The sequence below is a fragment of the Scylla paramamosain genome, chromosome 21 (genome assembly GCF_035594125.1).
Source record: "Scylla paramamosain isolate STU-SP2022 chromosome 21, ASM3559412v1, whole genome shotgun sequence".
Taxonomy (NCBI): Eukaryota; Metazoa; Arthropoda; class Malacostraca; order Decapoda; family Portunidae; genus Scylla; species Scylla paramamosain.
The window spans coordinates 10,491,717-10,515,501 of NC_087171.1; the positions used below are offsets into that span (position 1 = coordinate 10,491,717).

Below are 23,785 nucleotides of genomic sequence, written 5' to 3' on the forward strand. Positions count from 1 at the left end.
AGAGCATGAATCTAGAACGTAACCTGTTAGATAAGAAATGCATTAGTAAGTACGAGCACACTATAACTTCGTTAATACAGATACTGACTATCACACTAGTTACCGATGAAGATATTAATAATGATAATAATAATAATAATAATAATAATAATAATAATAATAATAATAATAATAATAATAATGATAATAAATAAATAAATAAATAAATAAATAAGACATTTCTGTTTTCTTTTGATATGGCATCAAATCGAAACCAAATCAAACCACAACATCTAACAAACAGTTATTAAAAAAGACAAACGACCAAATAACATGAGCAAATAATCATAATAACCAAACAAATTCAATTTAGAAAATGTTAAACTCTAATTTCCTACACTGTGTGGCAAATTAAGGTTATCAGTTTGCAAACGTGTAATCTGACGTGGTGTTGGGTACCATGAAATCTATTATGTATTTTGTTACATGGCTGCAATTTTTCAACATGTACAGGGACGCAAAAATATATAAACAGAAAATCATCAAAGTTAAAAGTACAGATGAACAACACAAGGGACCTGGTACCCTCGACAAACGATAATCTAAATCACGATGAAGGAAGTAATTACAAGAGTGTTTAGTCTTCGCAACTCGGAACTGCCGCGGTCAGGTCGACACCTCCGTTACGTTAGTTGCTCCGCCGCCATCTGTGCTGGTTGGCTGTGTGTGTGTGTGTGTGTGTGTGTGTGTGTGTGAGGCCAGTGTGTTGTCTCGTATCACGTTTAGCCATGTGACTGTCATGAGATGTTACCGCATGGTTGATAACGAAAGGTGTTATTTTTACTATTATTACTTATTTTGAGGGAAAAAAAAATGTCTTCCCTCGCGTAACCTTGCAATATGGTGTTTTTTTTTTCAAAAACTATTATATAATGGCTTTACTCTTAACCGTCCACAAGGTGGGACCAGGTCTTTTTGTCCTCTTATACTGCAACTGTCTCAACGGGAAACAAACCACAACGGGTGCCCAAACCATCCTCACTCCCGTAAATAAAAATATCCAGCCCTCGTAGAATGAATTTCTTTTTTTTTTTTTTCGCTTTGATTGAAGAAACGTTTGTATTAATAAGGATTATTGAGTTATGACTGAACGAATCGTTCAGTTCGTACTTGGATGGCTTCACATGTTATTCAAGAGTGCTGTTCAAAGTATGTTAATCTCCATTTTTTACTTAATGCATTTTGTTTTAGGATGAAACAGTTTATAGCAGCTGTGGTAATGGAAGCGGTTATGTGGTTATATAGTGTTAGCTTACGGTAACGTATTGCTGGATGCTTATGAAATATATCTGGCAGCATTTCTCGTCATGTAACCACACGTTCTCCTATTGACTGTTGTGCATAACTATAACGACTAATTTCCAGAGTTCACAAATATAACTTGGTGAATGATTTCAGATGACATGGAATTATCCCTATTTTTTGCAGTCTGAAATTCATATATGAGCGGCAGATTTATACAGATCCTCTGTGTAAGTACAGTAAAATCCCTCTCATCCGCCATTCGAGTATCCGGCAACTTCAAGTATCCGGCACATTTTTCCCCGAGCCTTAAAATCAATAAAAAATCAATGTGTACTCATAAAATCGATTCAAATTCCCGCACGAGGCATACTTTGTCCCCTCGCCACCAGAGCGCACTGCTTCGCGCCACCCGCGGCCCACTGCACTGTGTTTACTCAGTGACTCAGTCCCACGTGTGCACTGTTTATCGCCTGACGCCTTTATCATGCCTAAAGTTGTAGAAAAGAGGAAGCGTGTTGTGCTTACACTTAAGCAGCTGATCAGATCAGCTACTGATTAAGATCAGCTGATCTTTGTTATGGTAAGATGCGCGAGTGTAGGATGGTGATTGTGGACATAATTTCACTTCTATTCAAGTATCCGGCAATATTCAAGTATCTGGCATGTCGGCGGTCCCGTTGATGCCGGGTAAGAGGGATTTTACTGTATTTGATAACGGTTTTGGACCATTATCTTTGCTGTTCTCTAGTCCATGAATTTAGCACTGTTTTGGCAGATCATTGTTGGGGTATGACATGATATGTCTTGTGCAGGATAGTTTGGCTTTAATGTACCTTTCCTTCATTGATGATGATCATAATAAAGTCAGTAATAACAACAAAATAATTTCGGCAATACATCGGCACTTTTCGTGAGCGGTGTCCAATGTTTACGATTTTTGGCGCCAAGGAGAGTAGAAGACCTCGTGCAGAAGGCTCAGAAGGCGTATACTCTTGACAGGTGGACGGAGAACATAACTACAGCTGTCCTTCTTTGGCAGGTAAGGTATCCACGCCCTACAGTGACTCGTATCAGCAGCAGTGCATAAACAGGCTACATGTATTGGCGTATGAGAAAATAAATATGAGATAATAGATGCAACCGTGCTGTGTTCCCGGATGAATTTTGCTGACTTGCCTGGGTTGTATTATTGTGGTGTCTGTGGCTATTTTCCAGGGTCTGTGGGTACTTTTCCTTATTACTATAAAAGGAGCATTTCCGTCGGTAATGACATTTATCTGTGCCTAATCTATTTATTGTGAATATTCGAAAGTGACATATAACTGAACCGATCCATAAACACAAGTCCATTTTCCTCATCTCGAGCCTGCACCAAGAGCCTCGCATTATCACAGTAGGTTCAGAATATATTGAGTCCTTGTGTGTTGCTGTTTTGAATTCTTACTCACATTTACAGACTTTTTGTTACTATTGGAGATTTAATTACTGGCTAAGGTAAGGTGGATCACGGCGCACACCAGTTGTCACCATTCTTTGTTCAGTTCTGGATGATTTCCGGCAGGGTGTTCTGGTGCTGTATGAGACGATGATGTACGGAATTGTTGCTGATGGACAATATTGTGGTGATTGTGCTGATAGTGATGAGTGAAAATGACTGTAGATAGTGTCGATGACAGTGGTGTAGACCCTGGTGATGGGCCGCCAAGAGAATTAAAATGTGCCGGTGCAGGAATAGTTTAGAGAACCCACCCCTGCAGCCAGTAGGTAAAGGTAGAGATGGGGGACCCCCCCTAAGATCTAATGGAGCTCCCCATGGGCCCCGGGACAATGCACCGGCTGACCACCAGCCCCCTCATGGTGGGCCTGTATAGACCAGTAATTGTCATTGTGGCTGCATGGTGTATTACTCTCAGACACAATTCATGCCACATGGGTTTGAGATGTGGCATATTGTTTTATTATACATTCAGCACCTATATAACAATTGTTTAGGACAGAGTAACTATATACTAGGTTTGAAATAGAGATTTAATTCTTTTATTAGTATATTTTCAGTCTTAAAACCAGAGAAAATGTCAAATATTATTCTAATTCTTTTGTAACTAATTGTTCTAGACACAAGTTTACATGGTTTCTCAAATTGTCCCAGAAGGGTACATGAACTTAGAAAAGGTTGAAGAACATTGGTGTAGGCAGTGAATGATGATAATAAAGATAGTGACACAATGATTTTAATGATGTAGATAGCAGTGGGTGGTGATTGTGGAAGAAAAGTAGACAGCAATGTGGACAAGAACAGTGTTGGTGTAAACAGGTGGTGTATCCTGGTGTAGGTGGCTAGTCTGGCATGTAGGAAAGGTCAAGTCAGTTCAGTTGTTGGTCGAGAGTACAGCCTTTGTTCCTTTTGGTCTGTTTCTCTGTTTGTTATACCCTTCTGCTGTTGTTCCCTCTTCCACATTTTAAGCACCATTGTCTCTGTTTCCTCCACTAGTTTGCACTAAATAACACTTCTTCAATTATATTGCTTTCTTTTTCTATATTGTTTCCTCCACTAGTTTGCACTAAATAACACTTCTTCAATTATATTGCTTTCTTTTTCTATATATGGTCTTTGCAACTTCATTAATTTTATTCTGGGTTCTGTATAAACTGGGCACCTTAGCAAAAAATGGCTCAAGTGCTCAAAACACCAATTGCACATACAGTAAAATCCCTCTTATCCGGCATCAACGGGACCGCCGACATGCTGGATACTTGAATATTGCCAGATACTTGAATAGAAGTGAAATTATGTCCACAATCACCACCCAACACTCACGCATCTTACCATAACAAAGATCAGCTGATCTGATCTGCTGCTTAAGTGTAAGCACAACACGCTTCCTCTTTTCTACAACTTTAGGTATGATGAAGGCGTCAGGCGATAAACAGTGCACACGCGGGACTGAGTCACTGAGTAAACACAGTGCTGTGGGCTGCTGGTGGCATGAAGCAGTGTGCTCTGGTGGCGAGGGGACAAAGTATGCCTCGCACGGGAATTTTAATCGATTTTATGAGTACACATTGATTTTTTATTGATTTTAAGGCTCGGGGAAAAATGTGCCGGATACTTGAATGCCTGATGAGAGGGATTTTACTGTAATGCACTGGTTTTTTTTTCCGTTGTTCTGTCTGTTTCTATAATTTAGCCTAACATTATTTGCCCTGGCTAAATACAATATCTATTTCTGGTGATGGTTTATCATAGGATTTCTCTTCTGCTATATCTTTCTTAGATTGTTTATAAATCAAAGCAAAGACCTTTCAGCCACTTCCCTCTGTCAATTCTTCTTGTCTCAATCCTTAGTTTTTTGCTTTTGACTTTTCTTTCTTAATTTCCTTCAAGACCGGATACTTCTGATTGATGTCTTAAATAAATTCTTTGGTAGTCTGTATGCAATAGTCTTTCTTAGAATTTAACTTTTCCTTTACAATTATTTTTCGTTAAGCTGTTATCTTTTCTTTTTTTTTTAATATAAGATAATTTAACAGAAGTGGACTGAATAGTGGTGAGAAGAAGGAGAAAGTGCATGTTAATCCAGCATTTTTGCAAACCACTGCACTTCATATTTGCACATAAACTGAAAAACTTACACAACTAATACAAGAATTGAAATCATTGTTATGGAAAATAATATATCCCCTCTTTTTCAGTGATGGAGCTTGACGTTGGTGATCTTTTTGGTGACCGAGAGGCTGCCAGTGTTGGGGGCTCAGATGGAGAGAGTGACAGGGGGAGTGATGCTGAGGAGCAGCAGCGCAATGTATGGGGGGACGACACTGAGGGGCAAGGGGCAGCAGGTGTGTGCATGTTTGCCTATGGACAGTGCAGTTTTGTCACTATCTCTCTCTCTCTCTCTCTCTCTCTCTCTCTCTCTCTCTCTCTCTCTCTCTCTCTCTCTCTCTCTCTCTCTCTCTCTCTCTCTCTCTCTCTCTCTCTCTCTCTCTCTCTCTCTCTCTCTCTCTCTCTCTCTCTCTCTCTCTCTCTCTCTCTCTCTCTCTCTCTCTCTCTCTCTCTCTCTCTCTCTCTCTCTCTCTCTCTCTCTCTCTCTCTCTCTCTCTCTCTCTCTCTCTCTCTCTCTCTCTCTCTCTCTCTCTGCTTGGTATACATTCCTTTACCTATTCATATAATCTTCCAATTCCAGGTTTTTTTTATTAACCAGTCTGTCATTGGGCACATAATTCTTAGCATAGGTACTTTATGTGTGTATATCCAGATATTATTTAAAGTTAAAGGATGTTGAGGAAAGAGACAAGAGATTGGTATTAAGAAGTAATGTGTGTACTAAAGTGTGTTTCTTTGCTTTCAGGAGAAGAAGAAGCAACAGAGGCTCCTGCACCCCAGCCTATTAAGGCCAAGAAAGTGGTGGCCAATCCACAACCAAAACTAGATGCACATAGGTAAGGCATATGCTTTTTCCTTTATTTACATATGCACATGCATCACTGGAAGAAACAAGAGGAAGAGGAAATCATATTTAGCAGATTTAATCCTTCATTTTAATTTTGCATGCTTATTCATTATAATTTGGCATTATGTTTCCTTGTTGTTTTGCAGACTTGCAGGATGTTTCATTATATTTTTGCAGGCTGGCAGAATGTTTCGTTTTAGTTTTGCTGGCTGGCAGGATGTTTTGTTATAGTTTTTTTTAGATTGACAGGATCAAGGAACATATCATACCCACCTAATTGTCAATGATCTGAAAAGAACTGAGTGTTTTATCCTCATATTCTGTTCCAGGCTGGCAGGACCAAGGGGGATGTTTGCTCTCAATAAAATCTGCCGAAACTTCAAGTTCAAGGGTAAAGGTCATGAGCGTGAGGACCTACAGGAGCTGCTGAGGGTACTGGAGCACTGGGCCCACCGCCTATACCCCAAGCTGCCTTTCAAAGACACCCTTGAACAGATTGAGAAGCTTGGCACTAAGAAGAATGTCCAGGTATTGGGTGATGAATGTGTGCTTGTATTTGTTGCAACCCCAAGGCTCTGACCATATTTCAAGGAAGCTTTTAATCAAAACAAGACAGGGGCTATGCAGTTAAATAAGATAATCTTGAAAGATTGGGCAGTTAGTCATTGTGAACTTATGAAAAAAAGAAAATAAGGAAAGCTTCAAAAAGCTGCCAGGGCTACTCAGCACTCACTGTATAAAACATGCCTATATATTTCCACTTATCATTTTCAGCCATGAATTTGCCATATCTTCCTTTCAAGCTCCTTAATGACTCAACACTAATAGCTTAATTACTAAGTCTGTTCAATTCATCTACCACTATTTTAGAACCAGTTCCTCCCTATCTCTTTAAATCTAACTTTATCAAGGCTGAACCCATTATTTCTTGTCCTATCTTGATTACTGATGTAGAGGATCCTGCTTATGTCACCCTTGTTATATTGCCTGTGCCACTTGAACAACAATCCCCCTCTTAAACTGTCTCCTAAGGAATTAGATTTAAAAGCTTCAGTCTCTTTTTTTGTAAGGAATATTTATCCCTTGTATCTTTCTAGTCGTTCTCCTTTGTACTGATGCTAATAGACCTACATCCTTTCTGTAATATGAAAACCAAATTCTGCATGCAATACATGCAGAATGAATACTAACTTTATCAGCCAAATTTTCAGCATGAATTTCATTGTTTGCAACCAAGATTTGTCACTGATTGTTTAAGTATAGTCTTAAATTTTGCAGCCAACCTGTAGATGATTAGGCACACCATAGGGACTGCATGGAGTGTTATACCATATGGTTCTTTTTATAATTCTTGGTCATACTTGTATTAATCAGTAAAATTCTTTTTTTGGCTTCAGGTTAACATCAAGAAGCTGAGACTGGACATGTTCATAGAGGGAGAAGAGGAGGGTGAGGAGGATAATGTAAGACGAGGTCCAGATGAGGACAGCTCAGAGACCACTCCAGTTGTTGATGTGTTTGATGAACTGCTGGGCATCACACCTTCAGCCCAGCCTGCTACCACCACCACCACCACTACCATGACATCCCCTGTACAGACAGTCTTGCCTCCTGCCTCCCAGCCACCAAAGCCTGCCACAGTATGTCCTAACCTATTGCAAAAACAAAAGATAAATATTACAGAAATTCAATCAGGCACTACAGTAATTGTACTTCTTTTAAGGTTATAAGCTGTCATTCAGTTACATTTATTGCATTTTTTCTAAGCTTTGTAAAATATATTAATCCACAATGAACAGATCTTAAGAACATAAGAAAATGAGGGAAACTGCAAGAAGCCATCAGGTCAACATGTGGCAGGCCCTGTGTGAAACAGTTTCCACCAGTCATTCCCATCCATATGTCTAATCTTGTAAAGCTCCATAATGACTCACCACTAATGTCCTGATTATTGAGCCCACTCCATTTATTTACCATTCTATTTGAGACCCAGTTCCTTCCTGTATCTCAGAAATCTAACTTTTTGAAACTTGATCCCATTTATTTCTTGTTCTATCCTGATTATTGGTGCTGAGAATTTTTGCTTACATCATCCTTGTTATATTCCATATATCATTTATAGACCTTGATCAGGTTCCTATATTAAACTGACATTCTAGTATCAATTTATTTATTTATTTATTTATTTTTATTTATTCATTTATTTATTTATTTATTTTATTTTATTTATTATTTTTTAATTGTAGTTTATAAAAGATTATTTAGATTTATATTTAAATCCTGTTTATATGTAGTGCCTAGTAATTACATTTAAGGAGATCAGTATAAAAATGATATTGAATACTCATTAACTTAACCAAAACAGCAAGAATGTAGAGGTTTATAAAATGCTTCATGTTGTCTTAAACTGTACTTAGTACATAAAGTAAAACCTACACAAGAAAATGATAGAACCCTAATTCCCAGTATAGGATCTCTCTCTCTCTCTCTCTCTCTCTCTCTCTCTCTCTCTCTCTCTCTCTCTCTCTCTCTCTCTCTCTCTCTCTCTCTCTCTCTCTCTCTCTCTCTCTCTCTCTCTCTCTCTCTCTCTCTCTCTCTCTCTCTCTCTCTCTCTCTCTCTCTCTCTCTCTCTCTCTCTCTCTCTCTCTCTCTCTCTCTCTCTCTCTCTCTCTCTCTCTCTCTCTCTCTCACAATTAATAAGCTTTCTCTAGTGATCTCAGTGGATTAGGGTTGGTAATTTAAGAATAATAAATGCACATTTGGAGGTTTAAGACCTTAGCTTTAACTTCAAAGAAAAAAAAATCATTGCTGGCTATCTTTCCTATTCAGTCTTATGCTCTTTGACTGCTAGTGACACCACAGTCATCAGTGACTGTGGTGATGGGTCATTCTACTTGATATTAATGAATAAAAGTAAACTGCACTAAAACTTTTTTGTCTTCTCAATCACTCATTTTGTTGTGGTACCTTTAAAACTTTCTAAACTTGCAACTCACTGTTTATATTTTGCACACCATAACAGTCAGATGATTAATGAATGTAGTGTAACCTTACTGAAAAATACGTTTGAGGGTCATGAGTATGACACACAGAGCAGTCCGTGGGATTGCATTTTTTCAAATTAAGATCAGGATTGTTGGGTCTATATTCTTGATGTTTCCTCAGTAACACCGCCAATTTTGCAGCAGTTGACTCAAGAGCAGCGTGAGAGGATGGAGAGGAACAAGAAGCTGGCTATTGAGAGGCGTCTTGCCAGACTCCAGCAGCAGCAACAACAAGATCAAGATAAAGAAGAAAGCTCCATGCTGCAGGAGATGACCAGTTCCCAAGAATTTGATTATTTTGGTAATCGTTTACTTATTGGTTGGTCATGTGCATTATGTTTTAGATTTTGATTAAACAATCTGAGAGCAGGAGAGAAGAGCAGATTGAGCACAGGGAAGACAGCATTGTTCAGGAGCCTCTGGATTTTTTTTTTTTTTTTTTTTTTTTTTTTTAAAGGATTTGCCTGGAGTGGATGAACTGTGTGAAAAGAGCAGTGAATGAAAGAGGAGTGACTGTGCAGCAAGCAAGAGGAATTGTGTGTGAAACAGGTGAATGGAGAGTGACAGTGACAAGTGCAATGAGTCTGACCAATGGGAGGGGATGTGGGCACTCTTGACGGCCCATTGCCATATGGACCCAGGTAGGGTGCAGAGCACTCTAGGAACTAACATTCATCTGCTTTGGTCTCAGAATTGAAATAGGTACAGGATATGAAATATGAAAGGGCAGGGGTACACCAGTATATGCTGTTGTGCCTTGCTTTTGATGTATGTGCTATGCTTACACTCTTGAGGTGTGGCACAGTGGTCCATAAGACTATGCATTTCCACTACAGGCCAACAGGACCAAGAGTATGAGTGATGTGTGGGTGTGTGGGTGTTTTGATACTTGTGGTTTGGCTGAAGCTGGGTTTGGGGATCATGGGTTTGCACCCTTCAGCTACACGCCGCAGCAGGTGCCAGGCCACCACCCTGAGAGGTGGGACACGACCCCCAAATAACATGGTACCCATTTACTGCTGGGGGGAACAGAGGTGCAGGTGTGAGGAGATACCTCGTCCTTCTCCGCTCCACAGGTGCTTTGTCTGGGTCATCCCATGTATGATTGCCAGCCTGATGTATACCAAAGATAATGATCAATAGTTTGTTAAATGCTAGCCTTGTGCAATAGTCCTAAAGCATTCATCTGATCCACTGTTCACTATATCAGTTTACTGTTTTGAAGCTGCACTAAACACAAGGAGTTATTAGCCAGGGAAAGGATAGTATTCATTACTGGCAATAGATACATAGGTATGTTTCATATAGTGACTGCCACATGTGAGCCTGATGACCTCTTGCAGCTTCTTTTTTTTTTTTTTTTTTTTTTTTTTTTTTTTTTTTTTTCTTCTAAGATTTTATTGGGTGTATGCTCCACCTTTCTCAAATGTCAGACATGAGTGTATCATATATTATTATCTTTCATGATCTTACAAGATACTGAAACCCAAACATAATTTTGCCTTAAAAATCATTATTATATGTAGAATGTCTTGTTTAATGTGCCAAACATTGCAGATAAGTTGCCAGGGACAGGAAGATCTCTTGGTACCTCAGAGGACAGGAGAGAAAAACCCAGTGACACAGAAGAACTTATGGATGGTGCTGCAGACAAGATGGAAAGCTCACAAGGGAGAAGAGAGACACAAGAAACACAAAATGAAGCAGAACTTATGGATGGTGTTGCAGACAAGATAGAAGACCCACAGGAGAGAAGAGAGAGACAAGAAACACTAAACAAAACAGAAGAACTTATGGATGGTGCTACAGACAAGATGGAAGACCCACAGAAGAGAAGAGAGACACAAGAAACACTAAATGAAGCAGAAGAACTTATGGATGGTGCTACAGACAAGATGGAAGATCCTAAGGAGAGAAGAGAGACACAAGAAACACTAAATGAAGCAGAACTTATGGATGGTGCTACAGACAAGATGGAAGACCCTAAGGAGAGAAGAGAGACACAAGAAACACTAAATGAAGCAGAACTTATGGATGGTGCTACAGACAAGATGGAAGACCCACAAGAAAGAAGCAAGACGCAAGAAACATTAGATGACACAGAATTTATGGATGGTGTTGGGGAGAAGTCAGAAAGCCCAAATGACAGAAGACATGAACAAGAGGGACTCATTGATACAGAAGAACCAATGGATGTTATTCTGAACAAGTTTGAAGACTCAAAGGAGAGAAGTGAGGCACAAAGACAAGAAGATACAGAAAATATGGATGGCATTACAGACAAGTTGAAAGACCTAGAGGAGAGGAGAAAGACGCAAGGAGGATCACATGACACAGGAGAAATGGATGTTATTTTAGACAAGCTTCAAAGTTAAGACATGGCTAATATTCAGGAGAGGAGAGAGGTACCAGGTAATAAGGAATGGTGTTTGTTGGGGTTTCTCAGCAAGATAGCAGCAGAGGTAAAGTGATAAAGTAACCTGCACTCATTTCCAGTGTGATCTAAGTTCTGTTGTTTGCTGACACTTCACAAAAACTGTTGGTTTATAATTATTAGCTTACAAATTTAAGAATGAGAGAAAACTTGATAAACAGAAGTGATTGGTTATCAGGACTCTCTCATAACTGCCCAGTTTCAGACCAAGTGTCTTGCAAAGTTTACTTTGAGACAGAGCAACAGACTTTGAGGTCCTTACCAGGTTATTTGTATTAACTGCTAGTGGAAGACAGAATGATTTGTGATGTATGTAACTCTTTTACATTGTCATCCACTACACAAGTAGTGGATGACAGGATGATTTGTGTGAGATTCCCTGTTTTTTTTTTTTCCCAGAACTGTGAACTTCATTTACTTTTCATACTTTAAAAACCAGTGGGATGAAACTTCACATTTATCTCATTATGAGCCGAGCTAGTATAGTTTATTAGTTATTATTGTGTACACAGTCATTTATTATGTCATCAGAATGGCTGCACTTGCTATCCCCACAGGATGGTCAAATATGGCAAGGTGAATGAATGGTTACCTGCTGGTACACAGGGTTTTCCTGCCACAAGTTTACATTTATAATGGTCCATCCAAGCCACTTTTGTCTTCATACACTCATGTTGTATCACATCACATACCTTCATTAATCACTGCTTCCATGCTTTTCGATTACAGTAACACTCTTGATGCTCATGGCAGAGCAGAGTGTGAATAACTGAAGAGGAATAATTGGTGAGGATAGATTTTATGAGAGGTGTAGGGCTTGTGTTGAAGGCCTTGCTAGGAACAGCTCTTGCCCAGCACAGGTGTCTATCACTCACCACATTTTTCCCCCCACACTGCCATATTTTTCCTTTATTTTCCTTATATTCTTCCCTTTCACATTGCATCTACTGGTACATACTTATCCTAGTGTGTTCCCAACCCTACTTGCACTGATTTCCAGTCATACACACTCTCTCTCTCTCTCTCTCTCTCTCTCTCTCTCTCTCTCTCTCTCTCTCTCTCTCTCTCTCTCTCTCTCTCTCTCTCTTGACCCTCTTGCCTCATGTTAATCCATCAGCTGTCCCATACAAAGTGTAAGGTCTTCGAATTTGGTAAGACCAGAAAGCAGGAAGTTGATATAATTTTTACTCCAGCAGATTTAGTATAAAATACTAAGTATTCTATTACTGTAATGAGTGCCTTATATTTCAACATTTGGAAGGAATAAAAGTAATTTTTCTAAGCTTTTTTTCTTTACTTAGGGTACACAAGTTACTCAGCATCTTCCTTGCTCTTCAATGCTTCAGCCTTCCTGATGGCAACGCGGTCCTGCCTTCGCTTGCGTGCCTCCTTTGCCTTGTTTCTGCGTGCCTCAGCCTGGTCACTCAGCATCTTGGCACGGGCATTGTCGGCCTTCTTCTTGTGAATGTACTCCATGAGGACACGCTTGTTCTTGAACACGTTACCTTTCACCTGTAAGGAGGAAGTTTTATTTCTGCACTGTATCTTTGAACCAGCACATGCATGCCTTAGATAAAGTGTAGTGGGTCTGTGGGCTGAGAGAGAGCAATCATAAAGGAGAGGGGCTGTGGTTTAGAAACATACTGTGGGTGACATTCTGTGGTTATGTGGGGGAGAGTGAGTGAGTTACACACACATCTCTGTCTGTCAATTTCCTCCCATGCCTGAGATGCACAACTGAGATTAGTAAAAAGAAAGTGATTAAGTGTTATAAATTAAGGCCTACTACTAAGGAAATGTCTGCACAATGATATAAATTCAGTTACAATATGCCACCTGGTCTCCTAATTTGAAGCATGAGCATGAGGTATCCTGCCACAAACATGGGAATGGTGTCCCAAGTGATGGGACTTTTGGCTCATATAAGGCACCATTTAGAGGATAATCCCACCATTACAGCAAGACTGCTAAGGGAAAAAAATCCCATGCTTCTCCTAGATAAAAACATTTGTGGCAGGGTATCTCGTGCTCTACAGAAGCCTTAAACTTATGAAGCCAGCTGGGATATTGTAACAATCTATGCTAGTTTGCTGATATTTCCTTAGTACTAGTAACACCCCTCTCACTATATTAGCCTCACTTATGCATGTCTCAGACATAAGGGGAAATTTGCACATGGAAATGAGTGTGTCACTCGGCTGTGGTGGGGATAAGGGTGGAGGCACTTGACAAAGTGCATTTCTCCAAGCAAGCATAAAAATTGACCCTTGTTGTTGATCAAAGTAACAGGGAGAACTCAAAGTGTTGCCAAGAAGTAATGACTTCCTGCACAGTTTTTTCCATGATGGGCACAGGAAAACATTAGACATGCAGGTTAACAACACACAAAGTGTGGCATGGACTGTACTGTGAGCTGAGAGGGAATAGCTTAAAGAGAAGAGAAAGAGAACAAGCATGACAGACTACAGAGCAGCTGTCCTTAACACCCACCTTCATGTAGAGCTCATGGTACAGATGCCTGTCAATCTTCTTGTTGTCACGGTATTTTTTTAACATACGACGCAGCACTCGCATGCGACGAATCCACAGAACCTGAAAGGAATGTATACACAAGTGTTATGCTACGTAACCCCCAGAGACATAGCTTGCTGTATAATCCAGTGCCAAATATACATCTACAACAACATTAGTTCCTGCATCTGGAACACCACTTTATCTCCAGGAACTCCTTCAATGCCTCAATCATTCTTTCATCCATCTCTACCCAGTCCCATCAGCAGCTTATTTAATCAAAAGGCTTAATACTTTTCATTTACCCATCATCCCAAGTTTACCATATACTGAATAGTCAAAAACTTGTATGAAGATCATGAGTTTCAAGACACAGGAGAAGGGGAATTATATATTGCCCTGCCTCTCGTAATCATCTTTTCCTGTTTGATAACGTACATGTTTATAATGAAAGTAGAAGAGATGCTAGCATTTAATTCTTGAAAGCATGTAAGAACCAAAACTGATAAACAAATGGGGAAGTGAAGGTTATTATCAAACCACCCAACCTGAAATGATAACTTGAATAATCCTTAATAAACATATAAAAATTGAGATAAGTGGACTGGTTGGAACTGAGACTGGTGGATTGACTGAAATAAGCAGACAAAAGGTAAAGTGAAGGAGGGCAGACTGTGCGACCACTCATCAGCTCTCTAAAAAGTGTTTGAATTGTTTATACCTACAATTCAACATTGTTGCTATTTGTTTGTATCATTTAAGAACCTGCAATAAGTCATTTACTCTCTCTTTTGACCCTCTTGCCTCATGTAATCCATCAGCTGTCCCATACAAAGTGTAAGGTCTTCGAATTTGGTAAGACCAGAAAGCAGGAAGTTGATATAATTTTTACTCCAGCAGATTTAGTATAAAATACTAAGTATTCTATTACTGTAATGAGTGCCTTATATTTCAACATTTGGAACAACATTTACTACAACAAATGTATATATAGACTCAGATATACAATGATACAAATATCAATAAATATTGTATAAACTCAGCCCTCTAAAGGTGTGACCCCAAACATGACTGCAAAAATGAGTGGTAAGCAATACAGCAATGAAATCCAATGGACACAGGTCAGTCAGCAACTGAGGGACACAGAACCAGATCTCAACAAGGAGCAGGTAAAAACAAAAAAAAAAAACTCATGCCAAGCTGGGGGCAGATCTCAAACAGGTACCTGCTAAAAACACATCAGGTGAGCAACAATATTCTCTCCATTCTCATCTCCCATATTCCTCTTCCTGTCATTTCTTCTGTAACTTCCTTCTAAAAACTTATTAATTAAACTTCTTCCTCACTATCCTACCAAACTTATCTTAGAACTCTCCTGTCCCAAGATTTGTGCTTCAATATCTTTGTACACAATCGCAGTAGCCTTACAAATTCATATACAAGTTGCATGATATATACAAGCTAAGACAGTGCAATACATGACCCTGGCTCATACTATATACAAGCTAAGACAGTGCAATACATGACCCTGGCTCATACCTTCTGGGGCATACGGGCATTGGCTGTACCCTTCCTCTTGCCAAAGCCCATGTGCCGGCCCTTCCTGCGAGCCTCCTGATTCTTGCGCACTCGGGCACGCGAGTGGACATTGTGGGGCTTCTTGATGATAAGACCATCTTTGATAAGCTTACGGATGTTCTGGCCTGTGAGGAAAGGTGCGTGTTAATGAAACCTGCTCCCACAATAAATTCATAACTTTACTTAACATCCATATCTTCCCTTACAAGGTACAATAACCTCATGCATAAAGGTTTCCTCATCCAAAATATCCTTCTCTGAAAGAGCAGTTCCTCAAACAGTAAACTGGAGCATAAAAAAATAGAAAGTTTATGAAACTATTGAAACCATGACAAAGCTTACTGACCTTTTCAAATGCTAAAAGAACACTAGCAATGAAACCACATCACAATATATCTCTTGTACTTTACTCAAAATATGACAGACTTCTAAGATGTGATCTGATCAAATGCTGGAAAATTTCTAAGGTTTATTATCCATTTAGCCTGATCTGTTTCTTAGATCACCTTCAAAACATACTAAAGGAAACCAACTTAAAGCAGCATATGTGCACACAAGGAGAGATTAAGGAAAGATTCTTCACCACAAGATGTATTCCTCTCTAGAACTCACTTCCTAAATCTGTAGTTTCCAACACTAATATTACAGCCTTTAAAAAAGAATAGGAAAATACTTGGGAGACCAACTGCATGAATTACATTGATTCTTTTACAAGTCCCACAACCTTACACCATTTATGTGCAACTCAACAGAGCCGCCAGTTCCATATTCAAGTATGTTTACAGAGAGATATAGCCATTATATTCCACCATTTTACAAATTGCTGCATATGATGCACTTAACAGCCATAATTTAAAACACCTACGCCATTCTACTTAGGGTTGGTGCATCAGTGGAGTGAGGTTTCCCCACTCTTGTCTTAGGTCTAGCTGTGATCAGAGAAGCTCATCAGGTGTGTCATTAACCCTACCTCCTGGAGTCTATAGCATAAGATTGTAAGATAAACTGCAAAAAGCAATTAAACCTACGATGACACACTATGCATAACACAAGGAATGGATGCAATAAGGAGTTGGAGGGAAAGGAGCTTACAGAAGTAGAAATCAGAAACTTTTAAATTTACATTTCTTGAAAACGTAGGTTTAGAGCAGATCTGAGATGTCTTTATACCTCTGAGAGGTATAGAGGATATAAAAAAGGTGACATAAGCAAAATTCTCTGAGTCCATAATCAGGATACGGCAAGAAATACTGGGTTTAAAAAGATGGGGAGAAACTGATTCACAAATAGTGATGAATGAATGGAACACTCAGTAACTTGGTTATTAGTGCCAAATCATTAGGGTTCTTTAAAATAAAGACTACAAAAATTTATAAATGAGAATAATGGGAGGAAAAAGGCAGGCATACTTCATGCAGGGACTGCCACATGTAGGCCTCACTGCTTCTTGCAGTTTCCCTTACTTTCTTATATAAGCAAAGAACATGAACTGAATCCCCACCGGTACATCAAACATGTGTGCCCAGCAACACCTGCAGGCTACTTACGTGAGTTGGCCTGGCCGATTTCCCCAATCTCATTAGGATCGAGCCACACCTTCTTCTTGCCACACTTGAGCACCTCCGAGGCGAGGCGCTTCTGAACCTTAAGCGAACTGTGGAAAGGGAGGACACTGTGAGACACTGCTTTGGGTGGGAACAACTGTACATAATGTATCACAGTGAGCAGGGCAAGATGGGGTCTCTAAGAGATGACAAGGCAGAGAAGGAAGGAGGTAATGAATGTGCTAAGGAGGTGATATGGGCATGTCAGGAGAGATGAGGGCCAAATACAAAGGAAGACCAAATAACAATAGACCTTGAGGTCCTTACTAAGCTGTTTAGGTAACTATTCTCCACTAGCTACCAGTGGAAGACACCAGGTAGTAAAGCAGAAGGGAGAGTTGACAGTACAGCAGAAATAAAAAAGGGCACTGGATTTCCAAGATAGGGAGAAACCAGACAGAAGCCTAAGGAAAACACGAGGACATATGTACAGAGGAAGACACAAGATGGTAGAACCTCAAGAAAGATTAAGATTGTCCATGACAACAAAAGATGGAGACTGACATGCCATTCAAGGATAAGTAAAGATGAATAGATGAAAGGATGAATGTCACTGATGTTTTAAAGAATTTCCATTATGGCACATTAAGTTTAGTGTTAAATGTTTGGTCAGATTTACATTTGAAATGCACCTCACTTACAAGTGGGCCAAAGACACTTGTAGCAAATAACATAACAGGTTTAGTATTCAGTAATAAATATTTGCTTTGCTAAGTCCACTGCTTCAATAACCCCTAAGCCTGCTGTGTACTGGGAAGATATTCATTATTATTTCTTATCATTATTATAAAAAAAAGAAATACGCAGAAAAATTTCAAAACCATATAATCAAGTGTCAGTACGGTTCAAGCTGTTGTTGGAAAAAATGAAAACCAAAAAGATTATATATTTGCCCAGAAACAAATCATTAGTCACAGTCCCGAGGCCAAGGTTACTTCCATTATCCTATTTCTTCCTACCCTATATACCTGGTGGCCACAGCAACATAGCATAACAAACAACGGTGGTGATGGCAACACAGGAGGCAATATATCAGCTCCCCTCTAATCCTCGCGCCTGTAATACATACACAAGTCCATTCCAGCCCACCACCGTTCATACCGCACACTCAATTAAATATAAATACTGCAAGGGATTGAAAAATGGAAACAGCAGTCCTATGTGATGGCAATGTCTGGTGTTGCCACAAAACACACCTCGTTTTCACTCTTCCCTCTGATCATTGTGTTTTACTCTGACACAAGAACATTCTACACTTCTACCGTTCATACAGTACGCTCAATGACACGTTCAAGCACTGACAGGTGTTCAAAATCAAAAAGCGGAAGAGAAGACAACATGTCAGCTGCTGCCACAAAACATGCCTTATCTTCACTATTACCTAATTATCATGTCTTGCACTAACTCACAATAAACATTCTCATTCTCATCTTCTTAGTTCATACAACACACTTAACCATAAAGCTAGGCACTGGAGGGGATAAGAAAAATATAAAACGCGGCCGTAAGGTTTAGCAACACGTGAGGCAACAGACAAACAAATTCCACATAACACGCGCCTTATTTTAGCCTTTTCCTCTCCTCCACGTCTATTATATTCACCCACAATAAACTTCCAGACTTCCTTCACACCTGCACTACTTATACTAATAAGCAATAGCGCTACGATGGGTCAAAAAGGGGAAAGACAGGCAGTGTTTACGCGCTCACCTCATCTTCGAGTTGCGGGAGAGGAGAGAAGGACATGGCGGCGGCTCCCCGGACACAATGTTGCTTTGGAAAATTTATACTGACCTCTATTCACGACATATTTACTGTAAGTTACAATCAATGATAAGTAATACCGGTTTAAACCCCACAGAAAATATTATATATAGTTAATTGCAAAAAGTATTTCGATAAGAATGAAAAATAAAGTGCTTTGGGTAACGAAAAGTTTTCCTTTATCTGGATGAATAATGCCAATCATGATATATTATATACCTTCATGATACCAGTCAAGTTACCAAGAAAATATAATTTACAAGATTATGCAAAAGTATTACGGAAAGAGTGAAAAAAAAATCTTCAGTAAGGGAGCACTTTTTTCATCGAGGTATCTAATCGATTGCATAAAAATAAAAAATAAAAAACACAAATTTTAGCGACAAAATATGCAGTGCATGTTTTTTTTTTCTTTTTTTTTTCTTTTTTTTCATACTTTGCTGCAGACGACAATTCATGCCGGCTTGGTTACTGAGCGATCTGCGAAACAATTCTTGTACTCTTGCGAAACACCTTAAAGACTTGCGAATCTAAACTTTATCTTGAAACATGGAACAACATTCATATTTTCCTTTGGCTTATATTCTTGAAACATTTATCCTTACAATATTTCATAACGACTATTTTCAAAGACCGAAGAGATGGAAGGTTGGGTTTTCATGAGTTTTTCCAACTGGTGACGCTGAGTATTTATTAACATATCACTGGAATCGTGAAAACACCCTTGAAAACCTCAAATAAGTTCCATTAATGTAACAAACTAGTGGAAGTTAATGGGGGTTTCTTAAATTTTGTTTTCTTTTTCTTAAGGATTCTAGTGAGTCTAACCATGATTTTGCATTGTAACAGGGAAAAACACCCATGAAAATTTGACGTCATTCCTACAGGATTTGAAGACAGTATTTATAGGAGAATAGAGCAGTGAAGAATACAAATCCTTATCATGTAAACAAAGATGACGCAATTTCTGTCCTAGTCGTCGCCCGGTTGACAGTACATCAGTAACCTCTACAGTTTTCCCACCATATTACCGTTCCAAAGCCTCGCATGTGGTTGATATTTGCTCTATTACTGATCCTAATTGCACATTTTTAATTGCTAAGCTAAGAGTTGCCGCTAATAACCTTAAGGTAACTCCAGCTGACATAAAAGGCACGTTCATTGCTCATTTCATCATGTTATTGCCCGCTTGCATTTTATGCTGTATCAGCCAGTCCTATGCTTTCTTAATTGTGTTATTTGAAGCAGCATTCATGTCATGGCAATGTTTTCTACTTGATCACCAGCTTGTGTGTAAATGTGCTTCTTGTTTCTTTGTTGAATCTTTCCTTCAGCTGCAGTCTGGAGTGCCCTCAGGTAAAAGGCTGTGTATGGAACTGGTGTGCCTTTTTAGGTTTTCCACTCATGTATCCTATACTGTCTTATTGTTAGGGTACATCGAATTCCTCCAGGTGCTCTTCATTGATAAACTGTTTTACTAGTTCAGGCTGTGATGTTCTATTTAAGAGCATCATAAAATAAATAAATAAAAGAGCAATTGATCAAAAGGCAGGTTGAATTTGCCGTTAGATGTTTTTGCTGAGGATCAAACCTCACAAATGATAGGCATCTTACTGATCAGGCTGAGTTGATCACCAGATTTTGAGTGAACTTAATTCAGCTTTGACTGTCCCATCACTACACAGCTCATCCTTGAGTTTCCTGCAGCTATTCCCATCCACTGCATTTTTTCTGTTATTCCCTTAAAAATCAATTTCTCCTTCACACTTTATTTTTCCTTCAGTCTTCTCAGCTCAAGGTTCTCCAGCAGAATGTATTACACTCATATCCTTAACAGAGGAATTTCAGGGTTTCAGTGAGGTTTGATTCCAGCCAACCCATAGTCAGTCCACATCCTTAATGCAAAAGTGAACTAGTATTCTCAATCTTTCGCTACTTACTGGTAAACTCTGGAATTCTCTGCCTGCTTATATACTTTTTTCAAGAGAGAGGTTTCAAGACACTTTTTATAATCTTTAATATGCTTTTAGCCTATCCACTAGGACCTTCAGTGAGCTTTTTTCATCTTTTTGGTTGCCCTTGACCAGAGCCCTTTTTTAAAAAGAAAAGAAGACTAAGGAATACATACTGACCTGAAGAAGACCTCTCTCTAGGTCTTCCTCAGTATTCCTACTGATCTTCCAGCTACCTCAAACTCCAATAATCTTCCGAGTACAGTACAACTCTGACACTATGTTCATCCTTCATTCTACAGGGCAGTCATCACCACAGCTCATGCACCAAGCAAACTTCACCACTACAGACTCACATCCCCCTGGTCTCATCACTAAAGGCCAGGAGCAACACACAGCTACTTGATTCTGGCATGGGTGGGACTGAGCAAACTAAGCTACGGATTTTGTGTCTACATGGATACAGGCAAACTGGCACCACCTTCAGGGAAAAGACAGGAGCTTTCAGGTATGTGTGGGTCTTCTGAGCAATAACTCAATTCTCTTTGACTTTGTGGTGTACAGGATGTGAGTCAGACTTGTGTAGTTTTGTCTCAAGAGTGACTTTTCTTCAATATAGTCTTAAGTCATGGCTGTTCTAGAGTAGTCTATTATTTCCTTACAGGAAGTTGTTAAAGAAACATGCAGAGTTTGTGTTTGTGACATCACCAGTGAGAGTGCCACCACTGACACCAGGCAGTGATGGGGGTGATAAGGAAGATGGTGGATGTGGGTGGTGGTTCAGTCAGCCCAATGATTACTTCAAGGCACAGGATGAGTCTGAGTGTGTTAAAGGATACAATGTAAGTATTTCTTCTATCTGTGGTATTCATCTCAATGCCATTACTACAGTTAGATCTTTTTGTCAAGAATGTTTGCAAATATTTTAAAAATCTATAATGCACATACATACATACACACATAGTAATTTCAATGGCTTTTTGTTCATTACACACACACACACACACACACAAGCATTTCTTGAATATACACAGATTGCACAGATTCATCAGCAAATACCCTTGAACTGCAGTCCTTCTTTTCACAGGATTCCCTGAAGGCTGTAGTGGACTTTGTGAATGAGAATGGGCCCTTTGATGGCCTGCTGGGCTTCAGTCAAGGAGGAGCCATGCTTGGCCTCCTCTGTGGCCTCCAGCAGCAGGGAAACCTACCCTTCTCCTTCAAGTTTGCCATCTTTGCCTCAGCCTTCAAGTCACGCTCCTCACCACACCAACCACTCTACTCGGAGAAGATAGCTCTGCCGTCCCTACACGTGTTTGGTGAAGAAGATCAGGTAACCACAATTGTTTTAAGTAACATCAGCTAGGTAATGTTAATGGCATGGGATAGAAGTAGACTGAGAAGTATTGGTACAAGGTAACTGTTCCATGCTACAAGGTATATGTACAAACAGTGAAGAAGACCAGGTAAACACAAATGTCCAAGTATCTCAAATAATATTATCTAGTTGCATTAATCCCATAACTTAGTCTCTTACTGCTGTTTCAAGACTACTAGCCAGGGGCATAAAAAAGTGAGGAAAAAAGTCCACTTAGTATGCTGCTCACAGAAAGTACACTATGAAAAGATATGAAAATATTAAAAAGTTGGATGATTTAGTTCACAGGTGTCTTGGTTCTTCCCTTTTAAAGAGTTCAGGTCAAAACAGATAAAACCATTCAAGAGTTTACCAATGAAAAGAATGAAAGACTGAAGATAATGTTTAGCTCTTGCATAAGTAAAAGTATTCACACAGAAGTAATACAGCTGGAGGTACCACTACCACTACCCCTAATATTACCACTGTACTCTGCAGGTGATACAGAAACACATGAGTGATGAGTTCCTGCAGTACTTCCATGAGCCTCAAACACTGGTGCATCCTGGAGGTCACTTCATCCCTGCCACGGGGGCACAGAAGGCCATCTACATCACCTTCCTGGAGAAAATGGCACAGCTGACATGATTGAAGTGAATTATGAAGTGATCATTAAGGCTGGATGCATTGAAATGACTAGTTGAATGGAGGGAGAGAGAGAGAGAGAGAGAGAGAGAGAGTGTTGATGTGTACTACAGTTGATGACCAAGTTGACACATCTGATTAGGATGGATAAGAAGTGAGGTGATATCTATATTAACTTTTTAGGAATATGATTATGAAGTTGACATGATTAATTGGATAAATAAAAAAGTGATGTAACATGGCTGATTAACAAGTTAACATAACTGCTTAAGAATAAAGAAGTGAAGGAGTACCCATGATTACTTCAGGCAAAATGTGGTGCAGATGACAGACAAGGTGACATAACATGATTGAGATGAATAAGAAATTATGTGATGACTGAGTTGACAGATCAATGGAATGACATTGTTACTGTGGAAAAAAAAAATAATAATAAATTTGATTCTCTTCATTTGACATTATAATGACATTCCTTACGAGAGGAGATTTTCCCTACAAAAGGAGATTGTTTCTTCAAACAAAAGGACACTGAAGTTTTAAAATTTACATTCCTTAGAGAGACATAGGTTAAGAGGGGATCTGATTGAGGTATTCAAGTAGTATAGGGGATATAATGAGGACGACATAACCAAAACCCTCAGGGTCAGTAATCGGTAATACAAGCAATAATGGTTTCAAGCCTGATAGACTTAAAAAAAGGATAGGAAGGAACTGGTTCTCAAATAGAGTGATAGATGAGTGGAATTGACTCAGTAATCGGGTTTTTAGTGTTGAGTCATTAGGGAGCTTTGAATGATTATCCATATTTATGGGCAAGAATGATAGGCGGGAATACTCGTAGGTTTCATAATAGGACTGCAATGTATAGGCATGGTAGCTTTTTGCAGCTTTCACTGTTTTCTTATGTTCTTATGACATTCTTTCACTGATATATGAATGAATTAGGTGGAAAAATAAGTATCTCATGAGTTGGTGATAGGCATATCAGGAGAAAGAAGGGCTATATACTCACAAAAGCCTACACACAGGCTTGTTCACAAAATCACAGCCTGCACACATACCCACACATACACAGCCCACCAACACTAAAGATCACACAGCCTGCACCTCAGCCATGTAAAACTTTTCTTTTTTTACCTATTGCGGAGAGACAGGCTAGAA

The 23,785-nt window shown here is 39.3% G+C and overlaps 3 protein-coding genes across 11 annotated transcripts; 2 read left to right on the forward strand and 1 right to left on the reverse strand.

The window, feature by feature from the left end:
• The first annotated feature begins 1,728 nt into the window (after positions 1-1,728).
• Positions 1,729-12,492, forward strand: LOC135110992 (trichohyalin-like). Of its 4 annotated transcripts, none has more exons than XM_064023827.1 (7): positions 1,729-1,864; positions 4,978-5,124; positions 5,634-5,724; positions 6,065-6,263; positions 7,133-7,375; positions 8,921-9,080; positions 10,337-12,492. In XM_064023827.1, exons 2-7 carry the CDS (start codon positions 4,980-4,982, stop codon positions 11,152-11,154), a joined length of 1,656 nt encoding a protein of 551 aa, XP_063879897.1. In that variant the 5' UTR covers positions 1,729-1,864; positions 4,978-4,979; the 3' UTR covers positions 11,155-12,492. The 4 variants fall into 4 exon arrangements, with proteins under 4 accessions (XP_063879897.1, XP_063879896.1, XP_063879898.1 ...); XM_064023826.1 differs by lacking the exon at positions 1,729-1,864 and adding an exon at positions 2,207-2,323; XM_064023828.1 differs by lacking the exon at positions 1,729-1,864 and adding an exon at positions 2,449-2,677 and having other exon boundaries at positions 8,924-9,080.
• LOC135110995 (large ribosomal subunit protein eL19-like) lies at positions 12,487-18,727 on the reverse strand. Its single transcript, XM_064023836.1, has 5 exons — positions 18,617-18,727; positions 16,850-16,956; positions 15,264-15,427; positions 13,704-13,805; positions 12,487-12,725 (listed from the first exon to the last, which is right to left on the reverse strand). Exons 1-5 carry the CDS (start codon positions 18,619-18,621, stop codon positions 12,525-12,527), a joined length of 579 nt encoding a protein of 192 aa, XP_063879906.1. The 5' UTR covers positions 18,622-18,727; the 3' UTR covers positions 12,487-12,524.
• On the forward strand, positions 18,636-23,074 carry LOC135110994 (esterase OVCA2-like). 6 transcript variants are annotated; one of them, XM_064023830.1, is made up of 5 exons: positions 18,636-18,722; positions 20,925-21,130; positions 21,287-21,464; positions 21,710-21,955; positions 22,478-23,074. In XM_064023830.1, the coding sequence occupies exons 1-5, from the start codon at positions 18,651-18,653 to the stop codon at positions 22,625-22,627; spliced, it is 852 nt and encodes a 283-aa protein (XP_063879900.1). In that variant the 5' UTR covers positions 18,636-18,650; the 3' UTR covers positions 22,628-23,074. The 6 variants fall into 6 exon arrangements, with proteins under 6 accessions (XP_063879900.1, XP_063879903.1, XP_063879902.1 ...); XM_064023833.1 differs by lacking the exon at positions 18,636-18,722 and adding an exon at positions 19,581-19,663; XM_064023832.1 differs by lacking the exon at positions 18,636-18,722 and adding an exon at positions 19,603-19,671.
• Positions 23,075-23,785: the final 711 nt, after the last annotated feature.